Source organism: Urocitellus parryii, chromosome 2, assembly GCF_045843805.1.
Source record: "Urocitellus parryii isolate mUroPar1 chromosome 2, mUroPar1.hap1, whole genome shotgun sequence".
In the NCBI taxonomy this organism is placed as follows: domain Eukaryota; kingdom Metazoa; phylum Chordata; class Mammalia; order Rodentia; family Sciuridae; genus Urocitellus; species Urocitellus parryii.
In genome coordinates this window covers 111,438,637-111,464,985 of record NC_135532.1, presented here as the reverse complement: position 1 = coordinate 111,464,985, position 26,349 = coordinate 111,438,637, and the positions used below count along the sequence as shown (strand labels likewise).

The 26,349-nt window shown below is 38.3% G+C and overlaps 1 protein-coding gene across 1 annotated transcript; it reads right to left on the bottom strand.

Moving 5' to 3' along the window:
• Window positions 1–278: 278 nt before the first annotated feature.
• Cpa3 (carboxypeptidase A3) lies at window positions 279–26,349 on the bottom strand. Its single transcript, XM_026406621.2, has 11 exons — window positions 26,270–26,349; window positions 25,896–25,971; window positions 23,013–23,137; window positions 14,570–14,672; window positions 13,970–14,071; window positions 12,854–12,955; window positions 10,701–10,811; window positions 9,717–9,807; window positions 8,456–8,658; window positions 6,920–7,004; window positions 279–654 (listed from the first exon to the last, which is right to left on the bottom strand). Exons 1-11 carry the CDS (start codon window positions 26,335–26,337, stop codon window positions 467–469), a joined length of 1,254 nt encoding a protein of 417 aa, XP_026262406.1. The 5' UTR covers window positions 26,338–26,349; the 3' UTR covers window positions 279–466.

Below are 26,349 nucleotides of genomic sequence, written 5' to 3'. Positions count from 1 at the left end.
CTATTAACGCTATTGGAAAAATGCAGAGAACAGTCTATCAAGAACAGCATTTTTAAAGCATTAGAATGCATTTCATTTTAATCTTATTAGCTCATGAAATGATGAAGCCACACCACAACAATCAGATTCTGGGGAAGGTTTTCATTTCTTTTCTGTGTTTCACTGTATATTACTTTTAAAAAATACTCAAAATCATATTCTTTTCTGGTTCACGCTTCCCTTAAAGCAAAGAAAGATGATTAGATAGTTTCAGTTAAAGCTATTTTATTAAGGTGCTACTGGAAGCCAATAAAAGCAAAAAGAAATAATGCAGGATTTGGGTGAATAAAGATGGACTCAGGTGATGTGAATCTGCATCTAGGCATAGCTAAGAGTGACTTTCTGACAAAGGCACATGAGTGTGTATGCGTGTGCACACACACACACACACAGATTGATTGGTGTTTTCTAAACTGAGAGCAGTTGTTTAGGAAGTATGCCTGAGGATGTACTTGGCAATAAACTTGACAGCCAGCATAGTCTCTTTACAGGTTGATTTTATCCGAGATTCTGGAAGGAGAAAACCAAATCTGCCTTTATCACGGAGCTCAAAGGCAAATGTGTGTTTGATGCCCAGATTGTAAGCCCAGTCTAAAGAAGAACCTGATGTCGGGTCTGCAAAACATAAGCAGTAAATATTTAATTAGAGTCAAACGCTAACGCTTTTTTTTCTTGAAATGGAAATCACTGGTGTAAAATTAGCAATAAAAAATAATTATGTGTACAGTTAACTGCAGTAAAGAATGAGAATCATGGTCTGAATAGTACAGAGTGCATGGTAAAACATAATCGTGAGTTTGTAATTCACTACACAGTTTACATATGTGCTGCTTTTAGAAAGTCACATTTTGTTTGGGTCAGTACTAAATTGACTTTATTTTCTGGGTACATTTGGCTGCTGTCATCGGTGTTCTGAGCAAATACAAGCAGCTGAGGAAATCCACTGTGAGTCACTGGTGGTTGAAAGCCACCAAGGAAACTTCACACACAAGCTCTGTAAGAGCTTAATCTCTCCATATCCATGTTATTAAGGTGAACCATTTTATAGTCAAAAGGCCAGGAAGGCTTAAATTTTTTTTTTAAGTAGGTATTTAATTCCTTATTTCAAAATTCCCATGTCAGGCTTACAGTATAATTCATTTTCCCATGTTAGGTTTAGTTTTACGAAAGATGTTATTATTTGGTAGAATATTGAAAACATGTACATCTAGATGTTATATATATATATATATATATATATATATATATATATATATATATATATAATCACACGCATAGAGGTTACATAATAAATATAAGTACATACACATATTGTAAATGCATTTAGGTATATTTAACTTTATGTAGTAAAATGTATTCTTATATGTAAAATTATGTTCTAGGACAGGTAACAAGCTTAGCTGATATTAACAGTGTGGGTTTGGAAGGTAGGATTTCAAAACTGTGAAGAGGAAAGAAAGAGGAATATTTGGTGGGCAGAGAGAGTTGGCTCTCAAGTCAGCCAATAAATATTTATTGAGCATTTAATGTGTCCAACTCAGGGTACTTGGCCCTAGAGAGGGTGGGTGGTATAAAGTACTTGATCCAATTCTGTGACTCTTTTATCCCACAAAATTCTTCAGGAAGTTACAGATTAGGGGAGAGATGTCAAGTTCCCAGTCTATATGCGAGTAAACCTGGAAAGGAACAATGGCTTATAGAGATTTATAAGAAGAAACAGGGTGCTTGGTGAGGAGATGACATTTCACAACATGCTTGTCAATGGCGATGGGTCACCTGGTGCCTTCAGGTGTCAAATGGGGGATGATGGCCTGAAGGGATGGAGAGGGATTCCTGGTGAGAAAGGGTCAGAAGGAAGAGGAGGGACCCGGAGGGAGAATCTTGGGGAAAAACCTGTGCATTGTGCCCTGTTTGTCAAAACATCTATTTTAGAGGTGGTCACCAGAGACAGGGAAGAAAGAGGAGAAAGCAAAGGAGAACCAGGCAAGTGCAAAGCTTTAAGGGAGCTGAGGAATGGCAGGAAAAGGGCCCAGGAAGTCACTGCCCCTGGGAATCATGCAGCAGTGAGCTGAGAAACATGTCCAGGATTCTGGAAGACTGCATTTTTAGCTGGTTGGGTTTAAATCCATTAGGAAGAAAGCACAAGAAGAGTTCAGTAGGAAAGAAGATAAGGTCAAGAGGTATTGTGTCTGGTGTAGCAATTCAGAGTGTGCAATGAACTTGGCCAGATTTTAGCTGTGTCAACTCTCCATTTGCAGTTGATTGAACTGCTGTGATTTCAAAGGGTGAGAGGATATGGCTATTCCATTTCCAGAGCTTTGCTTTATGTGAAATTTCTCATTAAGATTAACAGTGGTGACTGAGAATATATGTAATTTGTGATTTTTCATAATTGTGTGATGTTATAGAGTATAATACATTTCTTTTACGATGCCACTTTGTGCATCTTCTAGACAAATTTACAAAACAAGAACTATATTAAAGCATATAATAAAGGCAATATTGAAAGCTTTTTGCTCATAAGAATATATTATTCTAGAATGTAATTTGCTGAACATGATAGTCTTTTATTTAGCTCCATGTGTACTCATTAAGTTATAGCATATATTTATAAAATATAATAACTATCACTTCTCTAAATATCAGGCACCCTTCTAAGTGATTTCTGCATGGTTAAATCATTTTAATTAATTCCTATCCTAACTTATTATGTAAGTACCACTTTGTAGAAGAGGAATTTAGGCACAGAGGGATTAAAGAACTTTCTGAAAGACATAGTTGATAGATGCTTGAATCAGGATTCAAACCAGGCTGTGTGTCTTCAGAGTTCATGCTGTTAATCACTGTGTTTTACTACTTCCCTTGTGCCAATCTATAGTCCATCCAATAAAGTCTTCTATTAGTTCTAGAAGATAATTTATTCTTAACACATTAACAACACATTCTTAACATCTCAACTTTTGGAAATAAATCACTTCCTATTCCTTTCAAAGGACACACTAGAAGCAAGGGACTTACTGTAATGCAGTCAAAACGAATAAAAAGGAAACTGTACCAAGCTAGGAATCTGATTCCAGTGCAAAGGAATCCATATAGAATGATGCTTGTGACTTAATATGGGCTGTGTCTACTACTTACTTGATATGGAATTTTCTAGAAAACTGTAAAATTTTGCAAAGTATTATTGAAATGCATTACATATAATGACCTGCATTGACATAGCAAAATTAAGTGAAAATTCTATTTTAAGTGAAAGCTGAAGCCAGAGATATATGAGTGTAAATTAAAATATTTTTTTCTGCCCTTCTGGTGCCCCACAATGTCATCTCAGTTTGAATGTCTCTTAGGAAGTAGAGATTGGGTGTCCTAGTCTATGAGTTTCAACTTTCTTGTTTTCAAAACGTAGCATGGCATAGAATATGGAAAGGAGCGCTGGCTGAGAAGGAGGAGCACATTTAGCATTTGGTGCGTGGAGAAAGCAGCAAGAAGGGCACTTTGGAATCAGCTTTGTAATTCATGATGTGACTCCCAGGTAGATGTTACCAATGATGCAAGCTAGCTGGTTCCTATCAATTCAAATAACTATTTGTGCTCTCTAAGGACTGTATGTGGTTATCTTTAAGATGGTGGAGGATTGGATATGATGTTAATATCAATGCAGACATTTCACAATCTTTTAACATCATTATTTACACAAGGGTCCATCTAAATATGGATGTTTTGGGGCTGAATAGTTGGCATAACATTTTCTCTCTTGTCTGAAATGCTCATTTTTGTTCTTCTTCTGCCCTGAAGTGATGGAATCTTACTATAATTCAGTTTCTTAGACTCTAAAGGAGGGTTGAGCCTAGATCAGTGTTTCCTGACCCTACTTTCATCTTAGAATTGTTTTGTGTAGCTTAAAAAAATGCAAATGCCTGGGCTTCACCCCAGATGGGTGGAATCAGATTCTCTGGGTCCCCCAAGCAATTTAAAAGCTCCCTGATGATTCTAATGGGAAGTCAGGCTCAAGGACCATGGACTACATCATTTCTTCAGTTGCCCCCTGGGTTCTAACACTTGCCATTTTAACTTCTGTGTTATATTTGCTTCTTAGGTTCAAATATTTCTTTTCTCCTGAGGGCCAGAGATCTCTCCATGATGTGGGCTTGAAACATGTCTACAGAGTCCTTTTCTTCTACCCTCATCAAATCAGAGAGGAAAATACTGGCAAGAGCTGGTGGTTTCCCAAATCCTGGGACTTGTTAAGTGACAACCAGGACACTGGGATGACTAAACTTCAATCACGAGGTGCTTTCATTTCCTATTCTTACCAAGTCAACTGCTTTGCTACTCTCTGCTTTCTCATGAATGTTTGATTAACATTCAATTAGATGCTTTATTAAAGCAGTTACTCCTAGAAATTTTGGACATCTATTGAGCTGCCTCAGCCTTATAGGAAAGAGGCAATTCTTTCCAAATCTGAATTTCTGAAAAAACTGTTTTAGTATAATATAATAAATTAAAAAAAGACACTTGCACACAGGTGACTAGGATAGCACTCCCTCTTGACCCCATCCTCCCATTTTGAAAGGGACACAGGATGGCACAGAGCCATTGTTCCCTTGTCTGCCTGCTCCTTCCAGGCAGGAGGGTTTTTCATTGAGAGCAGGTACTATGTCTTCACTCTCCCCTGTCCCCCAAAGCTCAAAGATGCCAGGCTTTAAGTTGGCCTCCTGAGAATTCTTGTTCACTGAGAGATTGTGATGGAATGGTGACACCATGCCATGTCCGACTCCAGAGCTCTTTCACGTGTGCATGTATGCACACAGATAATCCTCTGATGCTCTCATTGCCTTTTGCAAACTTGGCTACTATTTGGAAGCCCTTGTTCCTTGCCCCCAGGAACATCTGCATGTCTTCCCTGCTCAGAGGAGTGGCTCTTACCTGATCCCTGGGAGCCGTACCTAGCCCTCCTCTTTCTCAGTTTCTACTTTGTAGGCGGCCACTTAAACTGATGTGCCAGTCTCTCTTGTTCTTTATCTCACTCACTTTCTGTCTACTCATGTAGCTGGGTATATATCACCTGTGTTTTAATTTTTTTTTGTTATTCATCTGCAAGTGCAATGACACCCAGCATAGGCTTTGAGGTAGTAGGATCTTTTTGGATGAGGGGTTCATGTGTGTCACTTTTGCTTCAGCCCTTTAGCAATGACTATTTGATAGGTGATTGCTGATGAATGCTCTTACAGGACTTGTCTGTTTTTTTTTTTTTTGGTCATTTTTCCAATTCTAGCAAAGGAACTTCCAACAATTAAACTTTACAAATGATATGTGATGACTCTTGTAGTTTAAAATTCCACAGCAATTATTGAGAACACAGATCATTAGTTGCCATGTTTATACTCCTAGCTTGGGTAAAGGAAATGGTTGTGGATAAGTCAGGTACCCCTCCCATTGTGTGAGTTATGGGAGTAAATTCTGCAGTGTTCCATGCCCTGCTCTGGGCTGTGTGTTAGGGGTATGATGAGACATTGGAAGCATTATCCTTACTTCTGAGGAATTAAGTTTGGTTAAAAACTTTGGGATTTGTAAATAGTCTTATGGAGGAATTTTCTGTAAAGTTTGGAAATAGTAAGAGCTAAATCTTGAACTTGGTTTGGTGGAAAAAGAAATTTTTATTAAAGTCTTCCCAAACTAAGGTCAGTGAGAGGTTTCTATAAAGAAGAAATTATCTTACTTCCCAGGGTCAGAATTAATGGTCTTGGGTGAAAATCAAATGAATTGTTGTTGATTTTGTTGCTTGAAAATAAAAAGCTCTGTTATTTCCGTTACAAAAACCAAATGACAGAGTAATATGCACAGTGGGTCAAGATGGTCTGGTTTTGCTAAAGCCTGGAATTGAGTCCTGGATTTGCCAATTTCTAGAAATGGTACATAGTACTGCTCACTTCGTAGGGATTCATGAAGACTAATTGAGATCATGAAATCCAAAGGCTAAGTACAGGGCTAATCTGTAAGAAAATATCAATAAACTGGTACAGATAGCACTGAGTGTATAGTATGAGGGTTGGAAAATTATGGTCATTCTCCTGCTTTGGTAATGAGGTTTTATGGGAACATAGTCATGCACATTTGTTAACTTATCATCTGTGGCTGCTTCTGAGCTAAATGCTCTAGTTGAGTAATTGCAGCAAAGCCAAGACTACTAACTAGCCCTTTGCAGAAAAAGTTTGCTAATTCCTTGTGCATGGAATACGTGACAAAAATAATCTAGACCAAGAATTCTAAGTTAGCAATTCAAGAACATACAAAACAATGAAATTATAAAAATAGTGAAGAGTAAGAGGTGGTGCTGAGAATATAAAACAAGAGCAATAGAATTAGATCCCATGGTAGACTTTCCTATTCCACCATACAAGTACCAGTTGACCCTGATGAGAAGGGCAGGTTGGAGGGACAAGTAACTGGCTTTCCGTGTTAAACATGGATGAAACTGAATGTGCATCCATTTTCCCACCAGGAATTAGAGGAGAGATTGTGCTTTCATGGAGATAATGCCACGGAAGAAAGAGTCTGGTTAAAATTAAATAGTTAAAAAAGAACAGGAAGGTGGATGGATTAAATTAAGCTGTGAATTTGTATTCATTTAATCATTTCTGTCAACCTCATAACCTTGTAAAAGTTCAAACAAGTTCATATTGTCTGTGTCAGGAAAATCTTTCCCCCCAAACAGGCATAATCTAGCTCTTAGATTCACACATAATTCAGAATCTCCTGTGAAAATTGGAGTTCAAATGAGTAATTCCAGATTCCTACTCCCAATTTATAAGTTTTATAATTTTCTTTCATATTTATAAAAAAAAGTTAGGAAAAAGTCAAAGTGATAAGAAAAACTTACAAGCTGTCGATGCTATTGGGCCATAAATGTACTGGGTTTCATATCGAGTTGATAGAACATCAGTGCCAATCCTAGCAACTTTGGCCTGAAGAGAAAAGTTAGAAAGGAATAATAGAGAACTATGTAAATACCACTAATTTTCTAGGGATTAAAAAATCAATTTTATAGGTTGTTTGGCATTTGAAGATCAAAATAAACGATTAAATGACTTATTCTCATTCGGGTAAGTTGTCATAACCAGGACTTCTAAATGTGAAATCAATTATAGACAGTGACACTGTATCTCATTTTGTGTTTTTGTCTTTCTTCCATCTCTGCCTTCCCTTTCTTTTATAGGATGCCGTCTTGTTCTCTCACACACATGGCTGCGGGACTTTCTCCACTCATCTGACTTAATTTTGCCCAAGGAGGAAGGATTGTTGATTCCTCTTTAAAGTAGTTCTATTACATTAAGGTTTCACCTCCAGAGTGGCATATCATGATCTTTAATAAACATTAGTGTTTTGTGTTATAAGAATGATTGTTGCAATGAACTTTAATGGAATATAGTCACTCACATATTTGTACTCTAAATGAAGATTTCTGTAAGTCTACATATAACTAAGAAATAGATCAATGATTAATTAGTTTTCTGTGTAAGAACTTTTGCTTAAAATAAATGGTCACTGTTGTGCATATATATATATATATATATATATATATATATATATATATATATTATTCCTAACCTAATTTTCTTAAATATAATGCTAGTGTTCTGAATACAGTTGGCTGAGGTCAAAAGGAAAATTGATACCTCTTTTTTATTTCTAAATGAACTGTTTGAGGCAGCATTTGAACCACATCTTTTACTGAATGTGTTATATTTGCTAACCACAGAGGGAACCAGGGCATTGATCCTTATCAACTTTATTTCTTTCTTCTGTAGCCATTCAAGGTATTTATCTACCTATCCAACCATTTATCTTGTCAGTTCCTGTGATTCATTGAAACTCACAGGCAGACATGATCAAATCAGCTTTCATGGAAAGACAAATAACAGGTTCAAGTGATCACACTTTTTAGGAAAGAGAGTATTCCTAGTGACAAAGCTTCACAACATTCAGGATGTTCTTTCTTTAGATAGAGAGTTAATATCATTTCTAATTTGATTGGTAGGATAGAAATACAACAGATCTTCTTAAATATGGTACCTGGGGAACAGAGCTATTGGGCTGTGGCTGTGTGGTTTTATAGAATGGCCCACGGTAAATACTGAGCTATATAGTGGTAGAATTCTGCTCTAGAAGCCAAACATTTATTTTTCTTTTCTTTTTCTTTTTTTCCTTAGAATCACATTGAAAGATGTTATTATCTATATACTTTTATCAGATAAGAAATTAAAGGTCATCATTTCAAAAACCCAGCAAACTTCATTAGTTTGCGTCCTAGGTGTTGAATTGTGAAGTTCCTTCAGCATAACCCAAGTTAATGAAGAAAACAGACTGAAAGTCAGTGGTGGTGCCCCCGATAAACCACAGATTGTTCTCTACCTACCAGGTCCTCGTGGTTGGGTGGCAGCTTTAATGTGTAGCCGTAGGGAAACAGTAGCATCTGGGAGTAGGAATGGAAGGAGATGTAGGCCCTGATTGATTTCAGGTGGCTTCGAATGAAGTCAGCAACAGCTTTTGTCTCTTTCTCCGACTCTGGAGCAGGGCCCCGATAGGTGTCCTGACATGGGTCATCGGTGTTAGGAGAAGCTGCCGGGGACACGGGTGGACAAGATCACCATCTAGTCTCCATCAGGACAGCCTGCCTGTCTGATGTGGGCTCCCGAAATGTTTTAAGCTCTTTGGTCTCCCCCTGTTTACAGGGCTGCCTCAAGGTCTCCTGTCCCATGGTCCCTCCTGTGTCATGGCACGCTAACTTTGTCCTGTCGAACAGACTTGGTCCACTGCAATATCAGCCACGTTTACATCCTCTTCCTTTCCCTGGGCTCTGGGAAAACGCATCAGGAGTGTCCCAGTTCCTAGAGCCAGAGAGACCCTGGTTCCAGCTCAACTCCAGCTCTGTCTCCTAGGGACCTGTTGTAACCTGCCTTCTCTCAGCCTGACTGTCCCCAGCCGTTTTTCAGTAGGAAGTTCTCAATCAGTGGTCACTGCTGCGATTATTCTACTCATTATGGCAGAACAGAGTCAAACGCTAAGGTGACGTTTTTAAGCAAATTAGGCAAAGAAGAAACACATAAATTGGAGCGATCTTAACTTCTCCTGAAAGTCCTAGTGATAAGTCCCAGTTGTGCCCCTGCATGCTGTATTGGATGCAGCTGCCTCTGCTTATCATCTCATTTCCATCAAATGTCTATGTGTAATTCACAAGCTGTTACCTTGCATTTTTAAAAAATGTTCCTAGTGTCAGAGTTTTAAATTTTTTTTTTTTTGTCCCAGATGTTTCTTTCCACTAAGTATTTGAAGAATGACTTGATTGTTGGTTTTAATGACTGGTATTTCTCAACTTTTACCAGAGCAGGAAGGGGAGGGGAAGTGGAGGGATCCTCTGGAGTCTTATACCTCTGGATAGTGCCTGGTTTTGAAGCAAGCTCGCTACTCAGTAAGAGGCGGCTTGGTGGATAGTCTTCTCCCTACTTCCTCCCACAGAAAGACTTTCCTGATCCCTCTACAGCAGTGACAGCGACAATTATGTTGCAGTTAGTAGATAAGAAAATTAATGCACAGGAATTCCTATTACTGAAATAAGTACATGGCTCAGTTCAGTTCAGCAACTAAACGTTCAAGTGATTTTACTCAAGACTACTCACAATGCCAAGACACATTAAAATTCCTGTTGAGGTCAGTGCCCACGCACTTGGAGTTGTGGTTCTTGGAACGATTTTTTTTCCACATGCGGTCCTGTGGGATTGAATGGTGGAAGTGTTACCGAGATCACTTCGGACTTTTCAACTTGATCATCTCATATTCTCTCTGTAGGTGTCTACAGCTTTATTTGAAATCATCTAGTTAATGTGAATCCCTTTATGACTAGAAGAATGTTATTTTTTAAAAATTTTCTAATATTTTAAAAAACATGATTTTTTAATACTAACATTCCTTAGGCCTTGATGAAATAATTCAGTTAATTTATAAACTGTAGATTAGTTATCAATATTGGAAAATAATCAATGTTGCTTTGGAATTGCCTATAATCTAAATGATAATTTTATTCCATCTTTTACTATTTGTAGATTTGGATAAAAGATAAGTCAAATTGTGACCATTAGACCATAATTTTCAGAAAAGAACTTGATGTGATTGTATGTTTGAAAGTTCAGTATTAATCATTTTTAGCAATGGCAGGTCAATAAAATATCCTATTAAAAGATGGATATACAGGTACTTGTATCTTCTTTTTATTATTTATTTAAAAATTATTATTTTATCTCAATTCCATCCCAGAGTGCCTTTAGCTTTGGAATCAATGTGCTCATTAAAATCTTTCCATAGCTTTTATTCTAGATAGAATCTGCATTTGGCATAGCATATAATCATGCACTTCCTTTATAATAACTGTTTTATTGCATTTTTTCATGCTATTAGCTTTAGCAACAAAAATTTCATACTTCAAGAACATCTATGCAACCAGGATTAAGTCATAGTTGACTTAATCTGAAATTGGAAATATAAATTTTTCTGAATTGGAATTATCTAGCTACCCAAACCTTAAACTTATTGCATAGCCATCAAGTTATATACATGAAAAACCAGTGAACAGTATATCATTTATGTGTAGACATAAAGAGTACTACCTGTGTCCATGACCAAATATATCCATCCACGTTGAACACAGGAAGAACATAAAAATTCATTCGGTCCAAGATTTTGGTCATAATTTTGTTTTTTCCATAACTTTTTGCTGCCTGTAGGAATAGTAGGAAAAAAAAATTAAAATTAGGCTACTGGTGTGAAATTTAGCTACCAGGAGGAAAGTTGTGGTTCTAGTATTAGCTATCTTTCCTTGAGTCATTTGCCCAAGGTCAAATGATTTCAAACACATTTTTTTCCCCAGAAACTGCACAGATTACAGAAAACAGCCCAATTTAGACTAATGAGATTAATTGAAATAAAAATTCTCCAAAGGCTCAGCTATTCAGACTTGAAGCATTCCAAATATAGTATTTTTAAAATTTTTTTTATTGGTTGTTCAAAACATTACAAAGCTCTTGACATATCATATTTCATACATTAGATTCAAGTGGGTTATGAACTCCCATTTTTACCCCAAATACAGATTGCAGAATCACATCGGTTACACATCCACATTTTTACATAATGCCATATTAGTAACTGTTGTATTCTGCTACCTTTCCTATCCTCTACTATCCCCCCTCCCCTCCCCTCCCATCTTCTCTCTCTACCCCATCTACTGTAATTCATTTCTCTCCTTGTTTTTTTTTCCCATTCCCCTCACAACCTCTTATATGTAATTTTGTATAACAATGAGGGTCTCCTTCCATTTCCATGCAATTTCCCTTTTCTCTCCCTTTCCCTCCCACCTCATGTCTCTGTTTAATGTTAATCTTTTCCTCTTCCTCCCTGCTCTGTTCTTAGTTGCTCTTATTATATCAAAGAAGACATTTGGCATTTGTTTTTTAGGGATTGGCTAGCTTCACTTAGCATAATCTGCTCTAGTGCCATCCATTTCCCTGCAAAATCCATGATTTTGTCATTTTTTTAGTGCTGTGTAATACTCCATGGTGTATAAATGCCACATTTTTTAATCCATTCATCTATTGAAGGGCATCTGGGTTGGTTCCAAATATAGTATTTAAGGTACATTTTACAGAAGGCCAAATGGGAAATTTGTAGTACAACTTACTTTAGTGGTACAACTTATCCTTTACATAAACCTAGATTGGGTCTGTAGGCGCAGGAGTATGGACGTATTGGAAAAGATATATAATAAAACAGTTACAAATATTTTTGTCTTTAGGGCTGGGAATTGAATCCAGGGCCTTGTGCATGCTAGGCACATGCTGTACCCCTGAGCTACACCCCCAGTCAAAAAAAATTATTAATGAAAATTCCAAGAATTTAGAGAATGACCAATCAACACTTTTCTCATATCTGACTGAAATTTCTCTAATTATCTGGGTTTTCTGGGTCTACAACAGATTTCTCTCAGTATTGATGGAAAAACTCTCCCAGGTGCCTCTCTTGGGAGTTATGTACAAGGCTATGATGCGTGTTCCCTTGTGGATTGAGTAAGGGGGCATTCTAGGTCCTCAGCAGGGACAGTTACAGGGAGAGCTCAGTTCTATGGCAGATTCCTTCCTAGTAAATACGTTCATGGCCAGACAACCTATGTCAGTGTGTTCTGTGCACAAGTTGTTTGAAAGAGAAAGTTTAAAGATGGCAAGAGTCAGTTGAGTAAGCGGAATAAAAAACATATAAAACTGGATATATCTTTTAAAAATGAGCTCTTTTTTTTCACTTGGAAAGAGAATATAAGTATGAAAATATCCAGTTCATGCATGGCCAGTGAGATAGCTAAACTGAAACCAAAGAACTCTATTTTGAGCTTACTGGAGAAAAAAATCTGAAGGGTATAATAAAAGAGTGGTTTTAGATTTCCCATACTTATATAGGGGAAATAACTACAGAAAAAACTTTCATATTATAGCCCAAAATACAAGCGGTTACCTTGTATTTTACCAAAATAAAGGTGTTTCTTTTAGTTTCCTAAACTTTCAGGTGGGGCTCAAGAAGTTTGAAGGAAGGGGTCAGGTTTATAAAAACTGTGATGATGAATAAAATCTAGAGTGTTCAGCCTGGAAGCACCAAGTGTAGTCTCCTCCAGGTGACTGGATCTGCTGTCCTCTGGAAAGGGTGTGTCACCACTCAGTAAAATGCAGAGACTAGACCCTCAAAGGGGAACTGTGAGTGTGCCCCAGGCACTCACCTGATAGACAAACCACTGGCAGAATGCTGGGGAGATCCATTCTTGTGCATGAATGCCGCAGTCCATGAAGACAGCCTTTCTTCTTTCATCTTTTTTCCCAATCTATTGAAAAATGAACTTAAGATGCTATTTTGCCTGAATTCACATACTAATCCACCCTGACATCCAGAACCTCACTCATATCCTCAGGGCAATTCTTTCCCCTGTTGGTGGATGGGAGCTGTGTTTGCACATAGTTCTCAGGGAAGACTGTGGCACATATCCTTAAATGTCTGTGTGTAATTCACAAGCTGTTACCTTGTATTTAAAAAAATTTTTCCTAGTGTCAGAGTTGCTTTTAGTTTTTTATTTAAGAAAAACTTAATATATTATTTTTTCTTATTCCATTGCTAACATTCTATGTTTGAGATGTAGATTATAAAGTTACTTCTGTTTCCTTTTGGTTTTTCTGTTTTTTATAAACTGGGAGTGTTTCACCAGGAGTGGAGAAGATTTTGTGTTGTGTTTGGAATGAGGAGGAAGAACAGCGCTTCCTACTTGATGGTCTGTCATTTTCAATATGTTTTGGGTGGTTGGAGCCACTGAATGGCAGTCAGGGTCAGGATGGACTTCCTAGTTATGGAGGGGATGCTTCTGGGACTGGTACCTTTGAGTGTGCAGAAGTCCAGTAGTACCAAGTGACAATGATCAGCCCTGTTACAGAGGGAAATGCCTCACCAACATGAGTTGGAATGCCTCCTGTTCTGGGGTTCTGTCGGTGTCTGATACGTAAATTTCTCTTGAAGACATTCACTGATCAGTTTCATTGAGTTTTAGTGGGTGGAAAGGAGTGGAAATACCAGGAGCATCACACACTCCCATAAGGAAGCTGTGGATTGAGGTGTTGTCTGGGTTTGTCCACTCTGCAGCCTCTGACAATTTATTCAGGTACTTTCCTGGCTTGATCAAAAACCACTTGTGAACGTCTATTCCTGATTCGATGTCTAGAGTTTAGATATTCTTCAGAAGGTCAGATTTTTGGCCTTTTCACAGTTGGCCCAGGTATGTCACGAAGTAACATTTAAATTCAAGTTTTTCAATAACAATAAGAATTGGTGGTTTTTGAATCATTTTTACCTTGAGAACGTACAGCGGATTATCTTCAAAAGTGGATCCGATTTTAATACGAGAGACCATTTCAGGATGTTTATCCACCATTTTTTCAGTCCAGGCTACAATCTTAGGAGCAAAATCAGTATTGAGGGATTAGAGTAAAGGAAAACTATATGAAAATGAATGATAAAGATCACTTTTTTAAAAATAAATTTTTACGTTGTTAATGGACCTTTATTTTACTCTTTTATTTATATGCAGTGCTGAGAATGAAAGCCAGTGCCTCACACATGTGAGGCAAGCACTCTACCACTGAGCCACGATCCCAGATCTAAAGGTCACCTTTTTAAAAATAATGGGGCTGAGTGCGGTGGCACATGCCTGTAATCCCAGGGGCTCCCAGTGGCTTGGGTGGCTGAGACTTGAGGATTGAGAGTTCAAAGCCAGTCTCAGCAAAAGCAAGGCGCTAAGCAACCCAGTGAAACCCTGTCTCTAAATAACAAAACAAAACAAAACAAATCGGGCTGGGGATGTGGCTCAGTCGTCAAGTTCCCCTGAGTTCGATTCCTGGATACCCCCCGGCCAACCACCATCAAAGAAAATAATAGACATTTTGCACTGTACCTTGTCCCAGTTATTGTATTTGGCATAACTGTGCCTGCCCGGGACAGCTTCTTTAACATCAAACTGTTTCTCAATTTCTTCTTGTAGATTATCAATCAGGATTCTGTTAGATAGGGGGTGATAAAATACACATTTTATCATGAGAAAGATAAACATAGTTATCTTTTATTTGCAGAAAATTTCTCTTCCTTCTCCTCTATCTTTAATCAAGCTTGCCCCTTTTCTTTTCTAGCCACCTCCTCTTGACAAGTGTCTGACTTCTGATCTCCCTCTTTATCTAGAGCTGTCTATCCAATGATAATCTCTAGTCACAGGTGGCTATGGAGCACTTAAAATAGGGCACATGCCAAGTATATACTGGATTTTGAAGAATCGGTATAAAAACTATGGAAAATATCTCACTCATAAGTGTTCTATTGATAATATATTGACATGGTAATATTTTGGGTGTATTTGGTTAAATAAGATATATTGCTAAAATTAATTATATGTATTGCTTTTTACTTCTTCAATGGCTACTAAAATATTTAGAATTACACAATGTGGCTCATATTATCCTGTTACTATATTCCCTGTCCGTCTCTAAAGCACCCACACATTCACATACACACAGAGCAGGTAGCAATGGATGTTTTATGCACACATCCCCAGACCACCTCTTATTAACTCACACTAGGAGAGCTGGGGAAACTTGAAGGTCAATTACCATGATGATGTTAGTAACCAGGTTCACAGCACTTGCCAGGTGCCAAGTATTGATCTAACCTCCTTATGTACACTTCTTCGCATGAGATCATGATCTTCATCTCACTGATGAGGAAACTGAGGCACAAAGTATTTAAACAACTTTCCTATACTGCTGAAGCTTTTAAATGGCTATGCCAGTTTGGAGGGGCTGAAAAAAGAGGCAGGCAAAATCCCTAGGAGGCTAATATTGGAGGTCAGAGGCTCACACCTCCACCTTCTGGTTTTCATCTCTTGTTGAGTCTTATAGCCTCCTCTCATGGAGGCTCTCCCCTCTAAGGGTTTCCTGATGTTCAGCTGTGCTTGAATCTGCAGGTCTGACCTCTCCCATCAACTCCAGACAAACATCGACTGTCTACCTTACATTTCCTCTGGCACTCAGATATGCATCTGTTTAATAGGAGTCAGTTGCTGCTTTATATACATGATTTTATTTAATCTTGTCAATATTATCACATCTTATAGATAGGGAAATTATTGCTTAGAAAGTTACATACTCGCAATTTGGATGTGTTGGAGTTAGTTGGGAATTTGGACCCAAAATACTTGACTTCAAGATTTATATTTCAAAAATATCACCTTCATCATGATACATGCATATTTTTATGTGTTTTGTCCATTTTGGGATATTCTATTTAGATCCATGATTCTGTTCTCCAGCTCTTGTGTAATAACGAGCCATATGTAAATATAGTATGATTTAATATTGGATAAAGGGGTTCCTTGTTCTTCTTTTCAATAGTCTTGCCTTTAATAAATGTTTTGTTAGAATCATTTTGGAAAATACTAGAATCATCAGAAAAATAAACTTTTGATAGAATTTATTATCAAATTGTGAATAAATTTGAGAAGAATTTTATTATTAATATCAGACCCTAATATATATATTTTTTTGTTTCCTGAGTAAAATATTGTATATTTTGATTGCTTATTCATATATTTTTAAATTAGCCTTATGAGTGTATTATTCCTGAATGCATTTTTGAGTTGGTTATTATCCATACTTAAAAACATAAATTGCTTTGCTAATACCTGTTAGCTACTTTATTGGCTTAAAAATGTCTTTTTACTTTAAAAAAATTTTAGTTGTATCTTCAGGGTTTTCTGTGCAGTTATTTTTTTCTGAAAATAATTAAAATTTCTATTTTTTCCAATTACTATTCCTTCTTCCCCCTTGCTTCATTGCATTGGCTAAACCCTTTAAACAACGAAAAGAACGGTAATGAGAAAGGGCATGCCTTTTTCACTGTTTCAGGAGGAAAACTTCTTTTACCGTGTAGTATGCTATTGAATGCCACTCGGGATTAATATGGCAATATTTATTTATATGATCTATTATTGTCCACTGAGGTAAGGTTGCATTGATGACTATGACTATATTCCTTGAGATTTTGAATATTATGTTGCAATCACAGGAGGTTTACAATCACCCTCCCAAGAGCCTTGGTCTTCTTCTTTTACACATAGTTCTAAGAAGCTTTATTGAGTCTCCAGTGAATTACTGGATCTGGGAAAATGATTTGCTGAGGGCAAGCACGCTGATATCAGTAGGTGATAGACCACAGAAGAAAAGGAGAGTAAAACCACCTATAACAAAAGGATTTAGTGAACACAAGAGTAAGTGGTCTCTTGCTTCTGTCCAAATGACCCCACACACTTTGGCAGTTTCTGTATCTCTTAAGGCTGTTACTTTCTTACAACAGCATGAAAATTCACATTTACAATTATAATTCTTTACCAGACAAGGTAAACTATATTCAAAATATCTATCTTACAGTATAGAGAACTATGTATTATGATGGAAATATTTTAAAGAAAAAAATTTTTAAAAAGGATTTCTTTTTTTTTTTTTGGTACTAGGGATTGAACTCAGGGTCACTTAACCACTGAGCCACATCCCCAGCCCTTTTTCAATATTTTATTTAGAGATAAGGTCTTGCTGAGTTGCTAAGTGACTTGTTAAGTTGCTGAGGCTGGCTTTGAATTCACCATCCTTCTGTCTCAGACTCCCAAGCTACTGGGATTACAGATGTGTGCCACTGCACCCGGGTTAAAAAAGAATTTTTGAGGTTGTATGTGTCCAACAATTTCCTTATTTGGATTCACTCACTTCTTGATGATTCCATATAAATACAGCCATTGCCTTGCTTTTGGTAATGAAATGCAAGTGTTTTGTTAGCAGCGAGTCCTGGATGCAGGAAGCTACATTTAATTTTTTAGCATTTGCTCTGGTAATTTAGTCATCTAGTCATTTATCTAGTTGAGGAAGCGGAGAACTGTGGTCAGCGTTCTTGAGTTCCAGCCACAGTTCTGCTACTTGATGCTTAATGGGATCTTTAAGAATTTCTCTGACCTTCAGTTTCTTACTTTTATATGAGGACACCACAAAAGACCACCCAGGACTGTGATGAAGACAGAAAGAAGAAAAATCTGAGAAGTGCTTGGCCTGCCCCAGGTTTCTAGGGAGCCTCAGAATAGTGGGGCCGAGTCAAAAAATTGACAACCACTTTCCAGAATGAGCACATCTTTAACCCAGAATTGCTGGTATGTGGTTGTCTGACTCTTTGATTTCTTCAGTTTCTTGTAATAGCCTGTGACACTGCAGAGCTGCTCTCTGCCTAGTTTCTTCTTGCAGATTGACTGACGGATCTGGGTTCTGATGCGGAACACAAATGTGGTCTACTCCTAATTAGAGTTTATTTAGCACATGGGACCAAGTACTGCTCATGAATATTGATTCCCATTAACAGCACTGACAAGCACATTATTATGCACATTATCTCTAACTCTCTGTGTGCTTTGCTTTTGACTTATGAATCTGGGATTTCTGAGACAGTACATGTGTTGACCACAATCCTGGACCCAGGTGGGGCATGTTGCACTAAAGCTCACCTGAAGCTGGAGGAGGTTTGACATTCTATTTTGGGTGGTCACTACAGTTATAATTAGTTGCTTTAAGCTATGAAGAGAGTACATAGCTTGTGCTCCACTTGCATAATTGAAGTGGAGGAATCAGGTGAGAGAGAAATGTTGTGATCCCAGAGGCTGATTCATAACACAAGGCAGTATTAATTAGTCACAAGAAAGCTTGTATCTAAGAATATTTTTAGACTTACACATATCAATTTAGCTCTTGTGAGAACAGCAGCAAAACAGAAAATCATGTGAGCTAACATACGACCTTCCCACAAATGCAGCTGCATGAGGACTTCGGAATGGCGCCAGATTGTTGCTGATAGGGACTGGAAATTAAGCCTAAGGCTGGAAATGAGGAACTAGGGCCAGATGTTATTTTCATGAGCCCTTCCACTATCCGGCAGCCAGGCTTAAGCAGATGAAACCAAATTCCCTTCTCCCAGATATTATTTTAGTATTCCAACATTGGCTTATTTTGTTTAAAAAAATTCTTAAATGTAGGTGACAGGATGAACACTTATCACTGAGGATTTCATAATCCTAGTGACTGATGTTTACTGAGTCTTTTTTATGTACTGGGAACTCTGCTCAGCTCTGCATTTACATTTTTTCACGTCAAGGGTGTCAACAATGGTCATTGAATTCCATTGTCACTCCCATCTTTCTGGAGGTAAAGTCTGTTTCCAGAATTGTCACAGCTGTGGAAATACAGGAGTCTGACTTTGAACCTGACTTCTGACGTCACTGCCCTAGCTGGAACCTCTGTGCAGCAGATCTGGGTTCTCCTCCGTCTTCAGAGGCCTGTGCAGGGTGTGCCCAGTCAACCAACCCTGTGGAGGTCTGTCCTCCAAGGTCACGGGGCAGGTAAGAGGTTTGGAGAAGAAGCAAGATGAATCCTTTGACCATTTTAAAGTTGCTTTTAGAGAGTATCAAAGCAGGACTGGAGGACTGCGGGGCCGGGTGGGCAACTGCCATGGGCCCTGGGGTGTGTGTGTGTGTGTGTGCACGTGCGCAGTGGAGAAGGTGCTTCATGAGGCAGAGCCAATGTTAGGGTGTCTTGTACAGCTGGTCTGGACTCCCCTGATGCCCACAAGACAGGAGCTGCTCAAAAAGTATGGGTTTAGGTTTCCTCAAAATCTGATTTGGTAGCTCCCTCATTGGGTTACCAGGCATCAAACTCCACGCTTACAGATACAGATTTCCCAAACATCTGAGGCATACCATGTGTTGGATAATAAATTTTAAGGCACTGATTTATTCACCAGGAGGGAAGCCAACATCTGGTGTGAGCCTCTAGTTATCCCCTGTCTCCATGTGTGCATGTTGTGGGTGGTGTGTATGCGGTGCATGTGTGTGTTGTACACACTCATATAAACCCCTGCATAAGTGGTCTTATCTCTACCTGCATTATAGAGGGATTTTATGGTCCCTGTCAATCTTTGTGAAAGCCCTCTGAAATAGGTTTCATGATCTCCATTTTATGAACGAGGTAAATGAGGTGGGGAGAAGTAGATAAATTGTAGTGTTAAATACCTCTGGTTTGAATGGTACAGATAGCCCCGCTTCAGAATCCATTTTCTACCTATTACATTTTGAGGGTTTCACTTCTACCAATACCTCTTCAGCGTTTGAAGGAGGCCTTACATACATGCTCTGCTCTTGGGCAAATATTATGTAAAAATGGAACAGAAAAAAAATGAATGGAAAGACATAGTAGATAAATCATTAGGATGATTCACTTATTTGATAGGACCATGTATATACTTATATGAACTTGGGTCTGGCTGAGAATTATTAGGTAATTAGCACTGTTTCAGTTTGGGCTATATGTCATTTACATTTCCCATATAATCTTCTGTGGTCTTACCATTTGAGTTTTATTTTTATATTAATAGCGTTTTTTCTAAATAATCTTTCATTAACAACATTTTTAATTTTGACTTTTGACCACAGAAAAGACCATATATTAAAGATCAACTACCTACATGTAAAAAATTAGTAGAAACACTAGGATTTTTAACTGCTTCATCTAAACATGGTGCCTGCCCTGAGGCGAAGTCCAATGGATGTGCTTTCTGTCCAACATTTGTCGCCAGTCTGTTTGGGTCTGTGAGTATATGCATATTATTTAGCTTTTGGACTTGGCCTTTTATGACTTTGTAAAAGTGTAAATAAAAAGGAAGTAAGCATGCCACTTTAAAATCAGATCTGGCTTAGTAATTTAATTTTCTGAAAATTAAAAAAATATTACACACAGATGCTTTAAACTAAATAGTGGTTTATATGCACTGTCTAATGAAGGGTGTCTAAGTAAATCATTGTGTCAAACCAGCCTCTTAATATGGTTTTATTCAGCCCAGTGCCTGAGACCAACCAGATGTTTCTGTTCTTAGAACCCTCTTCTGTTACTGACTGACACCAAGTAACACATATAATTAATATGCAAATAAAATTATCTATATAATTAGTACTTTGAGACAAGATTTTAAATACTTCTTGTCTGCACAGATCACTTTACATATTTATATTTTTGAGGAAGATAACTATCTAATTATGTGGCTTTCCCACAACTGTGGCTAATTTGGGCCAATTTCTAGAAATCATGTCTTAATTAGATAAAACTAATTTTTATAGGTAGATTAACCCTTTGCTTCTTGATGTAGACAGCAAAAAAAAAAAAAATCTTGGCATAAAGCAAAGAGAAAAACACACTCTTTGCGAGGATGCAGATTAGATTCCAAAGGTTCTGAGGGTTAGGCGGGAGAGGTAGAGAGGATGGGCGGGGGAAGGGGGGGGCAGGGTTGATAAGCTGGAGAGCAATGTCCACCCACCTAGCTGTCTTTCTGTATTTACTTCAGCATTCACACCTAAGTGGAGCAACTGGCTTTTTGTCTCTTTTATAAGAATGCTGTGGGAGGAGTGTAGCTCAGTGGTGGAGCAGCAATTGCCTAGCACATGTGAGGCACTGAGTTCAAACCTCAGCACCAAATAAAAATAAAATAAAACAAAGGTTGTGTCCACAACTAAAAAAATAACCAAAAAAAAAAAATGCTAAGAAGAACAGAAGATCTTATTTTTTTATCTGATGATAAAGTATCTTTTTAAAAGAAGTATCTTTCTAAAATTTGTTCACATTCCTTAGATGTGACAGTAGAACGCATTTTGACACATCACACATAAATGGAGTATAACTTATCCTTCTGGTGGTACATGATGTAAGAATTTCTCAGTTTTTACCCCGCTGTTTGAGCCAATTTATATAAAACTTGACTAGAGCAGTACTTTATTTGAGCTGGGCTGGGTACTGTGTAAAGATGGATTGACCCTGGGAATCCACATCAGGTGTTAAGGAGGTAAAGTGAGGAGGGTAGTGACGGAGGCACACAGAGAGAGGCCTACCATGAAGTGATGGAGAGACAACAGCCCAGGGTTACTCAGGGTGGAATCAAGACTTCCTCTCAACCTTGTTATACAGGTAAAGTCTAGAATGCACTAGGAATTTCTGGAATCTTGGAGGTCTAGCTCTAAAGTGTCTATTTCCAATTTTAATGGTGTCACTTAAAAAACATAGAAAGCACACTTTGATATGTTAATTAAAAATGATTAAATGCTGGTTTCAATTCATTAGCTTCTACATTTCTACCACACTCCTCTTGAAGGAATAGTGAAAACAAAAACAGTGATCAATAACCATCACGGATAATCGCCTGCTATTTTAAAACTGTGAAAAAGAAAGCTTTTGGTCTTTTTTTTATGTATGTCTTCCCTTAGTTTTAATAGCATCTATATTTATTTGTGATATTGTGCATTGTCATAAATATAACCAAATCATGATGGGCAGCTGTAGATCCCTCTCAGCCATGTGACCTCACTGTTATCAAAGGTCTTTTGAACTAAAGCGCTAAATTAGGAGAAGACATGAAATAGCAAGTTGGAAAAGAAAGAGCTCCTGCTTAGTAGTTTTGGGCAGTGAATCTCAGTAAGGGAGGATCCTGGGCTGATAAGGCCGGACGAAGTTAAAATGGGACCTCTCAGTACGTCAAACTGCTGAATGTTTGAAAGCCTAAAAACACACTTTGTTAAATTATGCATTGATTTGTGACGTTCACTGCCTGGTTCCTTTCTTGTTCATGGCCCCAGGGTCCAGACTGTGCAAGGCCCATGGTTATTGCTCGATAAATTCTAATTTCCTCTTATTTCTCTGTGGAGCCAGAATGACTCATTTCTGCATCTTTGGCTATTTGAGAGCCTCTTGTCTTTGATATAAGCTTTATTCTCCTGCTTTGCTTTGGTTTTCTTTGAGGAATAATTTCTCTTATAAAGAGTTATTTATTTATTATATATTTTACATGACCATATCTCTGATTTGAATTTCTAGATGAACACTTTTTTTTCTTCTTAGTTTCCTTATATGTATCAGGAGAATTTGAATCCAAGCACATGGTTGATGTGCAGTTTGTGAACCCTGGGCTGAGGACACATTGTGGTATAATGAGTCTAAATGGCCTAGGCCTGATTTCCTGGGCCCTGTGCTTATAAGGTGCTGATTTTAGAAATGGCAGATGACAGCAAATTCAAGTTGGGAGGTGAGCTGCCAAAGTTGTATCATCTCCACAGGCTGCTTCTGTAGTCTGTTTGGAAGTAACTGTGAACTTTATTTCATGAGCTTGTTTTTTGGGGAGGTCCAATTTAAAACTAGTCCCATAGTAATACTTTCCTTAAAATTTCAACTCTTTTGAAGCTTTGAGTATCTAACACATTTGAATATTTGCAAAAGACTTACTCATAGTGCATTCTGTTTTGATCCAAGGCAGACTGGATGGATTGAAATTCTTTCCCACTAACTCGGAAATCCACTGTCATGTTAGCAGCTACATGGTCGATGGCATCTGGATACCAGAAGTCAAGCTGCAGAGATGAGTCTTCTGTTAGTCACATTGCTTATTTGCTCACCCGGCATGTATTCATTAAGAGATGACCATAAAAGAAATTTGGGGTTCAGAGTGACTGAGGTATGGATTCTTCTTTTAATAAGCTAATGAGATTTTTGCAAACATGTTTAAGAACTGTTGAATGTTAAGGGGTGGGAAAGAAATTGTATGTACACATTACTGTTTCAGGATATTGTATCTACCCATGCAAAAAGAATAGGAAGCTCTTTTGGTTAATCTCTTTGCTTCTATCATTTTGGAGTTGAATAGGATAGTTGCATAATTGATTTGGCCATAGCATATGGCTGTAATTGGATACTTACATGGAAAAATCTCTATTTTTCCTCCCCTAGTTAGGTATCAAAGCCAGATGTGCCTATAAACCCTAAAATTTCTGGAAGCTTTACATCCAACAAGGAGGCAGAATCTCCCAGTTCTGTCATTCTTTAGCTATACTTTCTTGGGAATGTTACAGAAATCCTACATTTCAGTCCTCTCTCCTGAAAAATGGGGCCAACAGAGCTCCCTGGGGAGTGTTGTGAGTATCGTGAAATGATACAAAGTCTGGGACATACAGGAATTTATAAGTGCAAAATTTATAAATTTTGATTTCCTTCTTTCTATCTTTTCGTATGTGAGAATATTGGATTTGGTGAATGGACCTAAAAGGATAGGTTAAAATAACTCTGAGAAAATTTCAATTCTTGTCGCTCTTCAAAAATCATACTCCATGGTGAATCCAAAGGAAGTACAAGTTCCTAGCCTGGGAGATGAGAAGAAAATGCTCCATCTCCATCTGTCTCACCAAGATGGTGGCATGACTACAGCTGTGTGGCTGTCTCTCAATTGAATTCCACTATAGCTCTAGGTCAGTCCATTACGGGACCATACGAGGCTGTTGTGAACCAATCAACATGCCTGCTTATTTTGATCAAAAGGTGACAGCATGAGTTAGACATATGAGAGATATAGTTGATTTAAAGGCAATTAGGAGGACCATCAAATCTCTTCTGGCAAAGCAATATGGAGTAAGAGTCTAGAGCTCCGTGAACTTTATAATTATTTTTAACCCCCAGGCACAGAGCTGGATTGCCATTATTGAAGAAGCAAGAGGTTCAGTGTGAGACAGATCCATTTTGCATGTTTCCAACATATTAACCATTGCCAGAGGAGGAAACAGGTATCCCAGAAGCAGAAGGAACAATCCAGACTGGGTCATGAGAATTGATGTACAGAGAGGATTTCTTGTAGGAGGTTTCAGCTGAGTCATCCCCTCAAAGAATCAGTAAGACTCAGCCAGGAAAAGAGGAAACACATTGCTCTTGAGAAAAAGTGTACCAGCTGGGTAAAGTTTTGATATCTATATTTCTTGAAGGACTAGAAAGAGCGTGGACAAGCAAGAGACTAAAGAGGGCAGCAGTTTGATAGATCATAAAGAACTTTGAGGGACCCGGATTGTGTCTCAGTGGTAGAGCGCTTGTCTAGCATGCATGGGGCACTGGGTTCGGTCGCCGGCACCACATAAAAATAAAAACAAATAAAATAAAGGTATTGTGTCCATCTACAACTTTGAATACTACACCAAGAGAAATACTACCTCTATATCAAGAGAAAAAATAGAGAAAAATGCTTCTGTGCTGATTATCATGGCCAGGCCTGCTTCTCAGTGCTATCTAAAACTTACTTAGTCTTGATAAAAACCTTACAGAACAGATAGGATGATTAGCCTTCTCAAGGAAATTGAGCTGCAAGGCTGAGTAGCTGCCTAAGGCGACAGAACTAGCACAGAGCTGGAATTGGAACCAAAGAATCTGGCTCTGAAGAACATGTTTTTCCCATACAAGGCAGCCTCTCAATGAAGAGTTTCAAATGAAGAAACGCCATTGTTTGTTAGGGTGCAATGCAAACTTGGCTTTGTAGGAGTCAAGACCAGAACCCTGAATGCTAGCTAAGGGACAATTATCCCACTAAGAGTTAGGATGGACATGGACGGGGTAGTGGAATGGAAAGGAAAGCATGTATGTGGGGAACATTTGGCCACTAGAATAGGTGGAATTTTTGATTGATTTGATGTGGAGATAACAGTTTTTGTGGCTAGAGTCAACCCCAGATTTAGTTCTGGGTTTAAATCTGAGGTTTTCTTGACTATTTTATTTACCATCCTTGAACTTCAGTTATTCTGTTTTAAATGGGTCAAATTAGGGCCCTGGCATTGCAAATCTGCTGATGAATTAGAGATGATGGATGGAAGATGGCTGGCCCAGAGTGCCTTGGATACAGAGCAGCAAGGAACTGCTAAAATGGTGATGTTCAACTGTTAGATTTTGAAGGCCTGATCTAATTTTCAGTCTCTTTTTAAAGTGCACCTGCTCTTGGAATGGGTCACATCTTGATTTCAGCCAGTACTCTAACATTATCAGTTTATAGTTTAATGGAGATCAGACTGGGAGTAGGGAAAGTAGGGAGCACCAGGCACTGGCAGGGAGGGAAAGAGGCCCTGAACTGACTGCTCCTTATTTTACAATTTTACCTGGGAAAAGGTGTTGTTTGCAAAGCTTTTTGGGGACAAGACAAGTGGTATTCCATGAAAACAAAAACATCCCTGAATTATCCAGATGGCACCTGCCATTTTGTTGGAATCTTTGGTAGCACCGAGGGCATTAAAAATGAAATAGGAAAGAAGGATTTAAAAAAAAAAACAGAAAGAAAAAGTTGTTAATGTCTCTCTTTCTTACCTCGTTGTCTTTGGCCAAATTCTTCATGATGCTCACTTGGTTTTCATCCTGGGGCTTCACACGGACCACCTTCTCCCTTCAAGAAAGCAAAAGATGAAAATGTGAGCCCTGGAGCAACATTCCCTTGGAATCTCTTAGTCACTGCCAAAGGCCACAGCACTAGTGCAGAGCTGGGTTTGGAACATTCAGCGCTGAAGAGCAAGTCTTCCTATACGAGGCTGCTTCTCAGTGAAGAGTTTCAAATGAAGAATCGCCACTGTTAGGGTTGAGAGACAGCGATCAGGTGGCAATGCAGACGTGGCTTCGTGGGAGGCAAGACCAGAACCCTGAATGCTAGCTAGGTATAGACTGGAATGCAGCGTGGTGGGCTTTACCTGTCGAAGTGGACGGGAGCAATCGCAATGGTGGTGGCCAGCAGAGCCACAGGCAGGAGGAGCCTCATGGTTCCTCTTTG